We start from the raw sequence: 16,122 nt of genomic DNA on the forward strand, positions 1-16,122 counted from the left end.
TCCTGCCCATCTTTTTTTTTTTACTTTTTTTTTTACTGTCTCCATCTCTCACTTTGCCTCTCTCTCTCTGTCACTATCTCTATCTCTCAGTCTGCTCTTCTCTTTTTCCCCTTTTCTTTCCTTTGTTTCACTATTTTCCTCTTTCTCTTTCCACTTTTCTTTTTTTCTCTTTCTCTTTCTCGCTCATTCTACTCTCCTTTCTTTTTCCTTTTATGTTACTCCACTCTCCTCTTTCTTTTCTCTATCTCTCTGTTTTCTCTGCCTTTTTCTCTTTTTTGCTTTTTCTCCATCTCTCTCTTTCTTTGGTTTCTTCTCTTTCCCTCTTCCTCTTTCCGTTTCCCTGTTGCTCTCTCGCTCCGCTCTCATTCTATTGAGCTTTTCCCTAAATTCTCTCTCTCACTCTGCTTTTTCTTTTTCCTTCTCTGTGTCACTCCCTCTCTTTCTCTCTTTCTTCTCCCCTCTTTCTTTCTCTATCTCTGTAAGGAGCCTCTAATTATGGGCAGCAGTGGCCGTAGCGCTGCAGCTGCATGTACTTCACTTTCCCCCCTCATTGTCGCAAGCGCGTTCTTAAACCCCTCTCGCACTGATTGTGGGTAATTGCGAGATGCCCCCCCACCAAAACGAGCCACTTCTACCTGCCTCTCAGCATGCCTTGTGTCCATCCACGACACACATGGTGCTTCCTCACTATTTCTTATTTCATATACTAAGAATGATGCTAATGATGAATTTGAGATCTATTCTGCTTTTCTCAACACCAGAGGACTATTCAGAAATCCAGTCAGAAAAGTTAGATACAAGACAGCAACATATTTGAACAGAACTGCCATTGCACAGCACATAGCTGTAGTACATGAGACGCCACACCATAGTCAAACATACTGTGCAAACATAATTATTTATTTATTTAAAGCAATTAAATGCCTCTGTGTGCTTGGCCGTTGGCTGGTGAATGGACAGACGCGCTCCAGTCGCAATTATGCTTTGGTAATGACAGCAAATTTCGCACATTTTCATATTTGTGCCCAAATTGCCCTCTTGAGCTTCCTGATCGCTAATACAATCACACCCCCCACCACACACATGCACAGGTGGCAGCAGTAGCGGCAGCCTCAAGCATCCTGGATTGGTTTTTTATTGGCTGCGTTTAACATGGACACAAAATGGCCTCTAAATAGTCACTTTCTGACATGCAATTTCAATATCAATGGTGCTTTTTTCTTTGAATGTGCTAAAGTAATAAGCACGATCCTTCTACAGTCAAGAGAGAAAAAGGGAGCGAGAGAGAGAGAGAGAGAGAGAGAGAGAGAGAATGCAACCTTATAAATGCATTACATTTGCTGTATGAATGCAGTATAGCCCACGTAAAACAGTACAGCAGGTAAAAATACAATACTGCTAGAAAATGACTTCCATTTACATGAAGTCACGTAATTTCTATTCAGATGAGTCAAAGTATGGATTCATAAAGACCCTACTGAAACATTTCTGTCTCTCACACACTTCAGTAAACTCTTACGGAAAACACGTTACAAGGTTCTATAAGTATACTTATAGCACACAAGGTCTTAGAGAGGGTTGCTGAACATAAGAATCGAGTATATTAAATATGGGAGTATGCCATGCCACCTGACAGGAGAAGGTAGCGATCATATATACCAAAAATTTCTAGAAGTTGGAAGCTAGGAAAGGCCTTGAAACTGGAGAAAAAGAACACAAGCGAAGGAAAGGAAAGGAAAAAAGAAACTGAAAGGCAAGGAAAAGAAACATGATGAAAGGAAAGGAAATGAAACAGGAAAACATGAAGCACTACAAAAAGGAAATAAGAGGGAACGAAAAAGAAAGCAAAGGGGACGAGACAAGGAAAAAAGTAAGTAAAAGAAAGAAAAACTTAGAGGAAAGGAAGACAGGAAAAGCAAGGAACAATCAGAAAAAAAGAAAGCAAAGGAAAGAAGAAAAAAAATGAAAATAAAAAAAAGAAATAAAAAGAAATACTAAGAAAAAAGAAACATGACTGTCACATTGGGTCCTCCCACTTCCATGTTCTTTTTGTTTATTTTCTTACCGTCCGCGTGCGTTTGTTGCATTCTTAGTCCAGCCCCTTGTTTTCTTTACTCCGCCCCTGATTCGTTTCACCTGTTTCCCACCTGTCCCTCGTCATCCCTGTTATTATTTGAGCACTGTGTTTGCCCCTAGTTTTCAATTGTCTTTGTTTGATGTATGTTTGTTGGATGTTTTGTTATTCTGGCCTATGTCTTGTACTTCAGTCTGTGTTTATTTTGTCATGTCTGTCCCGCGATCTCTCCGTGTTGGTAATATGAACCTGGACTGTCATGACCACGACCCTGGATTTGCCCTAAAAAAATGTCACTTATCTCAGCATATGCATCCACCTCCTCGCCCCACGTTACAATGACGAAAGGAAAGGAAATAAGAAGAAAGGAAGCAAAAGGAAATGAGACAAAAAGGAAATGAGATGGAAGAAAAAGAAAAGAAAGGAAAGGAGACATGAGATAAGGAAACGTGAGATTAGTACAGGAAAGGAAATAAAATTTGAAGAAAGGAAAGGAAAGGAAAGGAAAGGAAAGGAAAGGAAACTCAAAGAAAGGTATGACAGGTAAGGCGAGAAACAAAGAGAAAAAAGGTAGGGGATAAAGGGCCTTTCCAGTTTTTATTAGGGTTTTGGCATCAGATAAATGTATGAAAGTGTTTCTTTAGTTCTACAGTTCCTGGGACCAAAACTGGTGACAAAAAATGCCAAAGCGGATGTGGATTTTAGAGGATGTTTGCGTGTACAGGCCTGAGTATACTCCGCCGACTTTTCTTTCTCTGCTTAATGCTGATTCCTTATTCATGTCGTCTAATAATTCATCACTCACTCAGCCCGCCGGCCAGAGGGGAAGCTGTAATGGCACCTTGTTAAAAGGTGTTTATGTTAATCCCTAAAATACACCCGAAAGGAAAAGTGCTTCCTTCCAAGCAGAGCTGCACTGGTGTTAATGGCTCTGAGATCAGGATGACTACTGATTCGAGCACAAGGAGATTTGAAGTGCTGGCTGTGGGCCCCGTGCATTGTGCATTTGATGCAGCACTGTACAGGGGTGGGGGGGTGCAGGAGTGGGGATGCAGATTGTGGTTACATCAGTTGTAATGTCTCCTTTGGCTATGACCTGTCCTGGAGGCAGGTCTTGTTTTTACTGGCACTGTGTGTTTTGAACAAGAGCCTTTCGAGCATTTCAGAGGAACAATTACTCCAGAAGCAGGAAACGTGGACAAAGAGTACAGCAGCAGAAGTTCTGGCCACAAGGAGAGAGGAGATGGAGGCTCTAAAAAGGAATTCATAATACATAAACCAAACCTCTTATAAATACATTGATCTTAAAAATATTACACTGTTATTGTTGCTCACAATAGCTCCACACTCCACTGAATACTGTCACCTTTATGTAAAAAAGTTAAAAGACAGAGCTTTTTAAAATTTAATTTCAATGAAAATTTTGCATGTTTGTCAATTTGCTAAAAACAAAGCAGGTTTATTTTGTGTAAAACAAGATCATAATATTTATTGCTGTATTGGAGACAGTGATATTGTGGGAATAAAGCCAAGCCCAGGCAGGTTATGCCCTAGTGGAGATGTCACCACTCATCTGCATTCAAACTCTTCAAGTGCTTTAGGCCAGCTTTGAGCAAAAAAAATTCTATCTTTGCTTTAACAATAGTTTGGAAAAGAAAACCCTCAAACCATTATTAGGACAAAATTTGCTCTTCATACCAAAGAAGATACTGTAATGAATGCTAAGCTTAATGTTGAAGCAAAATATACTCAAAAAAGTTACCTGCTTATTTTTAACAAAACCTTTGCAGGTACACTGTATGGCCAAAAGTATGTGGCACTGTCATAGCATGCCTGTAAGATAGAGAATAGCAGATGAAGGCGGATCGGAGATCAGCGTAGTAAACAAATGATACGATGATCGAAAGACAAAGAGTGACACAAAATCGTGATCCCAGTCCGAGCGAAGGTCAAATAGGCAAATATCCAAAATGACAAAACAGAGGTATCCAAAAAGGGCTAGGCACAAAACGAAAGTCAGCAGAACAATACTAAAGTCCAAACACAAGAAACAAACGGCACAATCCAAAACGCTCAGTAGGGTTCGGCGGAACAATACTTTGCATTGTAGTAGTGCTAAGTCAGGTCTTAAATAGCCCAACCTTAGGGTCTCATGATTAAATTCAGGTTGACGTCCTTAATAATCAGGAGACTTGGATGTCTGCCAGGAGCGGGGTGGGGAGTATGAAGTCACGTGAGACTCCAAAGGATTCTGGGAATTGGAGTTCCTGTCTTGCGAGGCAGAATACGAGCACATGACAATGCCACACTTGCCACAAGTCAGTTCTTGTCATTTCTGCCCTGCTAGATCTGCCCTGGTCAACTGTAAGTGCTATTATTGTGAAATGTAATTATTTAGAAGTAACAACATCTCAGCCACTTAGCATTACATGATACAAACTCACAGAGCAGTTCACATAATATGTGGTAGATAAAATTCACCTGTCCTGTTCCAAACTGCCTTCGAAGCAACACTAGCACAATAACTGTGTCAGGAGCTTCTTGTAATGGATTTCAATGGCTCAACAGCTCCACATAAGCCTAAGATCATTATGAGCAAGCCTGACCTCATAAACGCTCTTTGGCAGAATGATGACAGTGGCAAAACTCCCTAAGCACAAGAGGAAGAAACCTTCAGAGGAGCCAAGACTCAAAAGGGGAACCCATCCTCCTCCGTTCAACACTGGATAGCAAACAATGGCAGAAGAGCAATATGAGCAGAGAATAAGGTTAATTGAGGGCAAAATGTAGTGAAAAGCTTTCCTAGAAGAGTTGGAGGGCTGTAACTTCATATTTATGCCCATGGTTTTGAAATAGGATGTCCAACAAGCTTACAGAGTTATGGTGTCCACATACTTTTGGGGTAGTTTTTACTTAGTTAAAAAGTAGCAGTACAGAAAATTCAAATTCCAAAAAAGGCAGGTATTCTCATACAGAGAACAGCTTCTCAAAGTAAGAGTTTTATCCGTTTTGATTATTTAGCCTAAAGTTACGTGATTCAATCCTAGGATGGTGAGATGTTTGACGAATATGAATTTCTGTGTCTGAATGAACCTGAGCTTTGCTGTCTATAGGCAATCTGCTCGTGGTCTTGAGAGGAAAGCATGTCGATCAGCACTCAGCCTCAGCGCTGTGTGGTTTGCTGCCATGCATGGCGCTCTGTGAAGCCCCTAAACCCTCTAATCCAAGCACTGGGCCAGGCCGGGCCTATTACGCCCGCTCAGTATAATGATGAGATCTTGGCAGCAACCCTCCTCCCATTACAAAGCTTTTCTGCTCAGGGAGGAACCAGAGCAATCGTCCGGCTTTCCTCTAAACACCTCTCATTTCAGAGGGATAGCAAAAAAACATGGAATGTGTCATTGTGGGTGAACACTGAAACAAAAAGTTATTTGTGATGGAGATACATTATGGTGCTGTCTTTAGATTCAAAGATTTAAAAGTTCTGAAGTATGAATATAGATTAATACTCTGATCTTCACACTTAAAAAGATGGTTCTTTGGTAAAAAAAAATATTTTTATAAAACCATGAACTCTTTGCAAACTGTTCGCTGCCCAGTCCATATATGGAAACAGTCCATTTTTTTATTGTTACTGTTTAATTTTGTTCTCTGGTGTTGACCAGAGGAGGATAGGTTCCCTTTTGAGTCTTGGTTATTCTCAAGGTTTCTTAATCTTGCTCTTAAGAAGTTTTTCCCCGCCACTGTCGCCATTGGCTTGCTCAGTGAGCTTGGACCTGGATTTTTTTCTGTAAAGCTCCTTTCAGACAATGTCTGTTGTAAGAATCGCTATATAAATAATGACCTTGACATCATAACAATCAACATGAACATCTATTCAGCCTACAGCAGTTCAGCCCAGCCCACTCATGTTGAAGCGATTCAGGGTGTTGTTCTTGCAGATGGATAGTTATTAGTGCGAAAGATGCAGGAACACGATTAAATGTTTTGTTGTTCCTGGCTACCAGGAAGCAAATAGATCATTGCAGCCTTCCACCTTCTATCGATCTGTTGTTTGTATGATGTGTCTCCTTTTCAACTATGTTCTGTTTCATTTTTTTGGTCATTGATCTGGTAAAATTAATGGGTTAAACTATGTAGTTTGATGTGTTCATGTGAAGCATTATCAACATTTTAATTGGCTATTCCATGAAATTTGTTTTTACAAAGTGGAAACATCTGCAACTGAGTTTCAAGTGAGTTGCAGGGTGAACTGAACTGAAGTGATTTTTCTTTCATGTAGATTTCAAGCAAATAAAGCTGCAAGAAAGGGAAAAAGTAAAAATAGTCATGCAAAAATGAATTATGATTATTTTGATACATAAAACCAGAAGTGAATTTTTAAAAAAAGTTAAAAATTTAATTCAAGACTACTGTAGAATATAGGCCCATTAAATAAAGCCATACAATATTATTTTGGTCTAAAAGGTACTAACTGGTGTGCTAATGATTTCACAATGCAGGGAGCGATATTCGCCAGAATAATTCATGTCCCATGGTAAGTAACTACGAAAGTCTGGAATCTGTCCATGAGCACCAGGTATGTGAGTGACTTGACCCTTGCACAATTCTCCTCCCGGAATGGTTTATGTCCATCTGACCCCTCTGGCACAGGCTGCTGCATGCAAAGATTCCTCAGGGCTTCCTCAGTCCTGCTGCAGCATCTGGCCCTCAGCCGGGGCATTTCCTCGGGGCTTCCTGCCCGGCCCAGGCTGCTGCTCCCTGGGCTGCTGCCTCCTGTCATCCCTGCCTCTCCCCTTCCCTCTGGATCCCCTCTGCTCCTCCGTCCCTCAGCCGCAGCCACCCTCGCCCCTTTCCTCCCCACTCTAGGGGGTCGTGGTCTGTAACCCTCCTACACTGTCCCTCATCCTGGAGGGAAGCCACTGGCAATAAATTCCATCTTCACACCCATTTTGACAAATGGACCTTCACCTTTTAGTGATAAAAATAACGGAGTACGTCGCCGCATCATGCCTTCTGACGCAAAGGCCAGGGTCTGACAGAGAACTGCCCACAAAACTCCACTGCAAATATGCCACTCAAAGAATAAGAGAAAAAGGCATTAAGAAAAAAAAGGATAAAAATATGCAAGTGACTACCTTTAAATCCTAAGTAGTCTCAATTTGATTTCAATTTTCTGCTCTATGTGGATATAAATGTATGTGATTTTTACTGGGGTTGAATGAATTAGTGTTGTGAAAATCACTTTTTTCCATACAAGAAGCACAGTCCATCAATCAAAACTTTGGTTTGGTGTCTGAAGTCTCTGCACTGGAGCAACAAGCCCACTGTAGTATACAAGGAATGGACACTTATAACTTACCATTTAACAACAATTTAACTATATGCCTCATCACATGCTTGCCTCACACCATGTGTTAAGAGTTGTTAAGTGAACAAAGTCATCTTGAAACATGAATTTTGCCCAGTTTTCTAAGTGATAAAACCTCAAAGCCTTCAAGGCCTTCTAATGATTCCTGTGAATTAGAAAATATATATCTTGTAATGTTCAGATTATTTTTATTTAATATGATCTTCATGCTTGTTGTATTAACTATGCAAGTATTCTAGTACTCTCTCATCTCATTGTTAAGTTTTCTGTCACAAACACAAGCATTAAAATCCTGAAACACCTAACAGAAAATTATCCAATCAGGGTTTTTTTCCCATGGTATCTATGCAGTCAAGAGAGCTCTCACCTTGTTTAGGCTTTCAGAAGCTAAAATGACACATTAGATTTAAGCTGAACGATATAAGTTTTGGGGATTGGAGACCTCTCTGATGGAAATGTGTATCTGCATGAAACGTGAAAGAACATTTTTTAATCGTTGGTGGTCTATAATTGTTATTATATGTTCATAGTGTAGTCATTAATGTTGAATATACACTTAAGACCTAAACATTTAACCAGACATTCTTTTTGAGCCTGTGTGTGTGATGTTAATAAATAAAGAAGTGTTGTGGTCCAAAAAACTGCCACATAATCTGACACAATGCCTCTGACATTTAAATGACTATTTCCGGCTTTACAGGGTGAATCACAGCAGAGCACACACATACTACATTTTAGCATAGTTTTCATCCCCTGACTCAATAATGCTACTTATTTTAATTTTACAGTGCAGCTTTCACAACCGTCACAATTATGAAGTGACAGAAGATGCAAGCGTTTATGAGTGGGACCAACTTAGTGAGAAATAAATGTCACTTTAGACCTTCTGAAAGCTACTGATTGTGAATAAGACTGCTAGTCTAACTAGGTTTCAGTCCGTTGTTAGAAATGGAAAACAGCAGCGGCAGCCATATGTCAGGAAACAAGCTCTAAATGGCCGGGTTTAGTTCAGATTAGTGAAAAAATATTTGTACCAAATATAGTTGTGCCCTAACATAATATTAGAAATCACATAGAGATGCTAGCATAAAGTATCATCATTGTAGAAAAAAAATGATTGTTGATTTTAATTGCTACACTTAAGACCTAGCACTAGCAGTCAAGTTTCACTACTGATTTTAACAGAAAACATTATGTCAGCAATGTCAGTGTTGATATAAGCATACAATTTGTACTATGCTACTAATTGATGTTGTGCTTCTTGTTAGCTGAATGAGCCTTGTAGCTTCGGTACAAAACTAAAGGAAGGAACTTCAGACACCAAACATGTCTTAGCCGACTGACTACATTTGGAGTAATGGGAAAATTGTATACATTTAATTTTGGACTGGACCATTGCTTTAAATTCTAGCTACACAAAGTATTACTCAAACACTCTGTTTCCAACTTTAGACATCAAACATGTCTTGTCTGATCAATTATATCTGGGGTGAAGAGAAAATTGAGCAAATTTGGTACCAAAATATAGCAGCATTTTTGCTTCTCCTCTCCTCCTGAGCATCAAGCTCATCCAAACCCAACCATCAGTTCAGCTTCTGTAGCTGCTTGAATCTGTTGAATCTGACAGCAGTGGGTAGACATCATGCGCCGAGTAGTCTGAGAAGTGAAAAGCCATTGGCTAGAGCTTCCAAACCCACAGACAGGCAGACAGGCAGATAAGATATACAGTGCTGAGCACACAAATCAAATCTGTGTGTAGACACTCGCCTACATCAAAGCCACATGCACTGACGTAGGCAGACGCAGAGCATTGCTACACTGTGTAAAGTGCTTGCTGAATAAGAACAGCTGAGAAACACACCCTGTTAGCATCAGCACACCGCTGATAACGCATGTGTTTTTGTCTCCTTGTGTTTCAAGCAGGATTGTAACATCTAATACGGCTAAAACCCTAAGGATGAGCATTTCAGTCTAACTTGACATTCAGTTTATTCAGTCTTTTACTCTGCGTTTCTTTTAAGGTATGTTAACGTCAACATGGTCTGGGCATTCATGTATAGGTCAATTTGACTTGTGTCACCTACCAAAACACTTTGCCACACTACTTATATTGTTCTGGAATGGTTTGAGGAACATGCCCAACTTTAAGGTGTTGACTTGGGCTCCAAATTCCCAAGATCTCAATCCGAGTCCATGCCTTGTGGGTCAGAGCTGTTCTTGCAGTACAAGAGGACCAACACCATATTAGTCATAGGGTTTGGGCTCATCAGTGTATAATGGTGCTTTTATTGTGTTTAAAGGCTACTCATATTGTCGCAGTTGAAAATCATTTGTCTGTCTATAGAAATCTGGAAATGTGCTGTTTGTTTCATCTCGGCATTGCACTGTCCTTATGAAGACGTGTCACAGCCTTAGAACAAAAAGAATGAATTTGGTCCAATCCTGTAACAAATCTTTGAAACGGTGCACATTATCATGTTGTTAGCTATTTGCAAGAACAAAGGGCCATCTATTGAAATGGTTCTTTAGGGAAAGTGCTTCTTAAATAGCAATGTGTCAAAGATCCCTTTTTGACACCTTTAGGTTTAAGAATGAACAGAGCTAGTCTAGAAGTAGTCTAGGTAGTCTAAACCACAGATCTCCATATGTTTCACTGCTGTAATGTCTACTACAGCCAAAACCTAGCAGGGTGATTTCAGCCCACAATTCCCCATACATGTTTAACACACATCTGCTCAGGATGCGCATGTCTCTCTGTGTTATGGTAACCATGTGGATAGGAATTAGATCTAAATTCTGGGAGTCAGTGTGTGACGATAGGAGACTGGTAATGTGTCTCATGTTGCAGGTAGTTACTTCAGACAGAGCTTACCAAACTATGCATCTCACATCACTGGAAAACACAGCTAGCTGCCAAGTCATTACAAATGGAAAGAAAGAGACCCATCCAAACACATACACATACCTGGACATGTGAGCAGATCAAAGGGAAGAATGATGAGTATCATATTTTCGTTTATTGAGTTGGTCTATGTAAGGCAATGGAGGTCATTCCATCAATGTAATACTCTGTTATGTAGAATCTTAAAAGATATGTTTTATTAAGAGCATATGTTGCTTGTATATATGCACAAGCTTCTAAGCTGAGACACACATATAAACATTTGCTCACTCATACATGAGAACAAACACCCACGCTTGTTTTTATACAATGCCAAAATGTGAGTTTATACATATGTGCTTACTTTTAAATAATATGTATAATATGTATTATATGGAAGTACTTATATGTAACAATAATATATATTACATGTATTAGATAGATACCATTTGTATATAAGTAATAATAATACAGCAGTCTTTGGGCGGAGTGAATGAATGAATGAATGAATGAATGAATGAATGAAGAATGAATGAATAATAATACAGTTCTGTGCAAAAGCCATAGACTGCCTTTTGTTTATTTAATTTCCCGCTAAAACAGCCATTAAGTGATTTTTCAGGGTCAGGAAAAAAAGGCAGAAAATATATTTTTAATACCCTCAACACCTAAATATCAAACTGTTTTTTTAGTATTTAACATGCCCACCTTTACTACAGCTCACATTCTCTTCAGGAGACTCACTTTCAGTTTTTCAAAGAAATCTGCAGGGTTGTTGTTCCACACTTCCAAAGTTTAGTCTTAGAAGTTGGTTGCATTTTCTGCTTCTGATGACTCAAGTAATCCCAAACACACTAAGCGATGCTGAGGTCTGGACTGGTTTATTGTTCTGAGACAAATTTTCTTCATTTTTGTCTCAGTGAGGGCTTCTTGACAGGTACAAATCCTTTCAGGCACATAGTGCTGAGTTGTCTTCTCACAGTGGAGAAATGGACAGAAACACCTGTGGATTTTTTCAGATCTGTAGCAGTTTGATGTTCTGCTCTCTCTTAAAGATTTAAGGTTTAAGTGCTGTTTATCTGATAGGGACAGTGTTGGTGGTCTACCAGGTCTTGCACAGTTGTTAGATCTTGGAAATTGGCGTTTGACCTTTTTTGTCTTGACATCCTTCCTTATGCAAGTGGATTGTTTTATAATCTAATCTCCTCAGAAATATCTCCTGAAAAATGAATAACTTGGATTTAATGGAATTAAATGGAAATTAAATAGTAAAAGGTGAGCTCTGACTTTTGCACAGTATTCTATCCACATTTCTAAGATCAACCCTAAACCTTAACCTCAGTAACCAATAAAAGTTGTTTTAACTCAATTTTAAAAAGCACTTTTGTTAGTTCTTCAGGTTAAGTCTGTTTTTTCTGGCATTCCTACAAAACCAGAACACTTTTGTCATAAAAATGTACCAAAACACACACACACACACACACATTAAACTCAGAGAGTGCGTATCATATTTAATCCACAACCTTTCCTAATCCATGACACTGTCTGGTGGTGTGCCGATTGCAAATTCCTGGCATGGCGAGCGGAATTCCTATCTGCAAGGCTGACATACCGAATTCACTTCAAATCAAAGATCCCGCACTGGGCATTGTATGGGAGAAAAATGTGTTTTGCATTTTCTTTTTGGAAACACAACTCAAATGACAGCAGTGGGGAAGCATTTCTGGCTGAGAGAACGGACCTACCGACAAGTTATCGTACCATCGTAGTCTGCCTGCCCAATCTCTAATTCTATAAGCATTTACGCTAATCCATTTATGCCACTTTAATGCTCTTTCTGTTGTCACGTTTTCCAGGTGGTTTCCAGGTGGTTGCTTGGAGGAGACATAATATGTTTTCTCTGAAGTGCAGTACAGAACATATTACTAAATTTTGGCCAGAAAATATGTGTTATGAGAGAATAAATTAGGAAATGTGATGCAGCTTTGCGGAAATTGCTGGAAAATGTTAGCCAAAAAAGATTTAGAAAAAAGAGAGATATAACACTTCTAGTAATGTATTCACTATGTGTGTATGAGCACATAGTCACTATATATCAGACAACACAAAATCTCTTACCAGCATTTCTAAGAAAGCTGCCCTCATAGTCACTGACCACTCTGGTGTTAGGATTGTAGAATCCATCTCTGCAGTCATAGCAGCCATCAGGAATGAGCTGAGGGGGGTCCTCATTGGTCAGCTGAGACTCTCCTATTACAAAAAGTCATGTTCACTTAACTGAATATGAGTAGACAAAAACGATTATGCTATATTTTATTTGTGAGAATGTAAAATTGTGTATAAAAAGAATTTAAATGATACTTTGACCAAAAATAAAATTGGAAAATTTGTTATCTAAACTTTGCATCTTTAGTTGCACTAAAGCTACTTGTTAGCATCAAGCAAACTGTATGCCTTAATTATTGTATATGCTCTGTATAACATACTGTTATCAACAAAGATGTTTAAATAGACAAAATCAGGCTTTGAGATGGCTTTTGTTACTATAAAAGAATCATACATCAGACATCAAACACGGCCAATTGAATACATTTGGGGAAAAGATGTTTGCCAAACTATCTCTTTAACCGAAGGATTAAGCAAAAAGCATAAAATGACATGAAATGAAGGCCAGTCTGGGTCTCTAAGTGTTGTATTTGTGGAGCCCACTACTTTCTTTTGTTTGCAAGAAGAAAAAAAAGTAATTACCTTTTGAGGTTAAATCTGAGCATATAAGCAAATTAAATAAATATCAAATAAAATAAATAAATATTGCAAAACTAGGGCCTTAAGCAACTGCTTATACTGCTTTTAGTTGGTAACAGCCATGGAAATTAATGAATAGACAAAAGAAAAAATACGTGAGAAAATATATTTATAATTTGCTACTTTAAAGTAATGGTTCGGTGAAAACTCACATGTACACAATTTTCCACTTATATTGTACTTAATCACCCAAGACATGTTTGAAGCGCAGATTTTGCTTATATAGTTTAGTTTAGAGTCTAACATTGCTGAGAAACACTAGAGCTCAATAGTTACCCAAACAGTCCACTTTATTTCTATAATACATCCCCAAAACCTCTCTCAACAGCATGAAGGTCTTCTTTAAGGTTGCACAGAGTTGTGAATGTTGTTTAGGACACAGTATGACTTACTGTGAGCTACAAAAATTGACAAAATTGCAGGCAGCCACTTTAAACAACAGGGTCTCTATTTCCAAACCACCTCAGGAGCAGAAGGGCTGATCTAGATGACTGTCATAAATTTGGTCTAAAATCAGTCCTGCTTTGTTAATACCAGGTCTGGTGTTATGTGAAATGGCTCCCTGTGACAGAAAGTTTTGTTCATTTTATAGCTCACAGGAAGTCATACTGTGTCCTGAACCATACTGACAAGTCTGTGCAATAAGACCGTTGTGCTGTTTGAGTGATTTGAGGGAAGTTTTGGGGATCATTTTTACAGAAACTATTTGAGTCATATGGGTGACTGTTGAGTTCTAGTGTTTGTTAGCAATATTAGCCTCATAGCTCCAATTCTATACTAAAGAAGCAAAATTTGCACTCCACACATGTCTTGGCTTACAGACCACACCTGGGGTAAGTGTGAAACTGGGTATTTTCTTTTCAATTAACTATTCCTTTAAAAGCATCAAGGTGTGTTCCCGGATATCTACAACCTTACAGAGATTAGCTCCAATCTGGCTCCTGGAATCTACCACAGAAATGTATTCCAATTGTAATTTAACAGCCCTGGTTGTAATACCTACAGGATGCTGACAACCTTAACGAGCTGGCCTGGGTGTGTTATTTCTGGGGTGGGATGAGCTAGTAAGCATGGACAAGCAGACTGGGAGCTCTTCATTTTCACTAACACTATACCTGCAGGTTTCAGCCCATGGCATCTCTCAGTGTAGAAGCGTCGATCATAGCCATCGCAGTAATCCCAGTCTGTCTCCTGGTATTGCAGTCCATCTGAGAAGGTGTAATTTCCCTGGAAGTTTTGGATAGATTTACAATATGTATTCCATCATTCTAATCATGTCTTAAAGAATCTTAAAATAGATGTTTCATTAAGAGTATAGCGTTGTTGTCATACCATTTGTTTTTGCTTTTATTTTATATTTTTTACAAAACTGAAAATACTAACTGTCATATTCATACTGTGTGAACATTTCATGATTAACTGACCAAGAGAAAAGACGCAAATTTAGTTGGAAATAAATCTTGTTAGATTAACACACATTAAACTTGAGAATGCATTTTTTTCTTCTCCAGCAAGTTTGGCCTAAAACTAGCATTTATTATGCTATTTGTGATGTATTGTAATATTCTGTAGTGCAGCGTTGCATCTCTCAGCCTTATCAGTTTTATAGAGATTGCCATTTATATGCCTATTGTGTTTTCATATATCAATGTTCTCTTAGTACAGACCCCAGCATAAATTACTAAATTGCACCCATTGCAATAAAGAAATATTAATAGCATGGTCACTGATGTAGAGGCCAATAAATACAGATGTGATTCAGCTTCCTAACAGGTTTTTTTTTTAGCTTTTTGGCATCCCTCTGCTTTAGCAAGCACACGGAAATAAAAGAACATTTCAACATCTCATTCTAGAAACTACTGCAGAGTTACTGGAGGAGACGAGAAAACAAGTGTAGCGATGATTACATTTAAGCCCTTTTGGCCAGAGTGCTCCTTTAAATGCAATGTCCATATAATAAGAGCACACACTTTAAAAAGATGGTTCTTAAAGACAATGGTTATATTTAGAACTTATAAAAAACATTTAATGATTAAATGTTTCGTTGCATGGTGAAATAATTCTTCAGATTGATAGAGAATGTGTTGTACATGGTTCTATAAAGAACCTTTGAGAAAAGGATTCTTTTCATATAGCACAGAAAAGGGTTCTTCAGTTGTCTCCAGAACCCTATTTTGGGCTACATAGTACCGTTTTAACATGCAAAGAACCATTTGAGCATGAAATGGTTCTATATAGAACTCATGTTTCCCCAAATGGAACCATTCCTTTTACTAAGAAACTTTTGTAGAACCATCTTTTTTAATGTGTAGTGTTTATGACTCAGTTGAGACTCAGCTGAGTTGTTACAGCAAACAGGTGCTAGGAGAGAAACAAAAGCACCTGTTTGCATATTCCTTTTTCCCATATTCCCTCATATTTGCTTCCGTTGGGAAAGTATAGGACCCCTTTTCCGTGAAACATGCCATCCTTCATCTCCCCTTCATATCTGGTCTGTGTGGGAAGCTTATATTCTCCTTTCCCCTCCATCCTAAGAAAGACAGGAAAACTCAGGTTTATATTTTATCATGAAAGACCATAAAGCTCCAAAGCATGGCCTGAAGCCTTCACTAACAACAGTAATGACTATCATAAACAACACATCCAAAACTTTTTCACAACAATCAAAATAGCAGCTAGCTAGTCCGAAGCAGTAACTACAACAGACTGCATGCTAGTGCTCCATGTAAGTTATGGGCCTAACAACTGCACAGCTTAAGAAATAAACTGAACGAGTCTTTAGCCTATATCAGTTTTGGCAGAAGTCATATTAGAGACCTTTAACAGGGAAAATATCATTTATTTTACCTGCCATTTCTGTAAGAGCCGCAGTAACTGCTGCCTGTAAACTCCATTGCGACTAGCAGCAGCGTTACAGCGTTTCCATGGAGACGAGGCAGCGCCAGCCGGATGTCAGCGTTCATTCAGATTCACTCTTTAATTTAGGAACCC

The 16,122-nt window shown here is 38.8% G+C and overlaps 1 protein-coding gene across 1 annotated transcript in view; it reads right to left on the bottom strand.

Moving 5' to 3' along the window:
• Window positions 1–16,113, bottom strand: part of morn5 (MORN repeat containing 5) — a 29,256-nt gene extending 13,143 nt beyond the window's left edge. Inside the window, exons 1-4 of the mRNA XM_017708136.2 lie at window positions 15,979–16,113; window positions 15,514–15,661; window positions 14,247–14,358; window positions 12,445–12,576 (exon numbers count right to left, since the gene is read on the bottom strand). Of these exons, the coding sequence (XP_017563625.2) occupies window positions 12,445–12,576; window positions 14,247–14,358; window positions 15,514–15,661; window positions 15,979–16,094 (508 nt within the window). The 5' untranslated portion in view covers window positions 16,095–16,113. The remainder of the gene's footprint in view (window positions 1–12,444; window positions 12,577–14,246; window positions 14,359–15,513; window positions 15,662–15,978) is intronic.
• Between the last annotated feature and the right edge of the window lie 9 nt (window positions 16,114–16,122).

This window comes from Pygocentrus nattereri, chromosome 18, assembly GCF_015220715.1.
Source record: "Pygocentrus nattereri isolate fPygNat1 chromosome 18, fPygNat1.pri, whole genome shotgun sequence".
NCBI classification, from domain to species: Eukaryota; Metazoa; Chordata; class Actinopteri; order Characiformes; family Serrasalmidae; genus Pygocentrus; species Pygocentrus nattereri.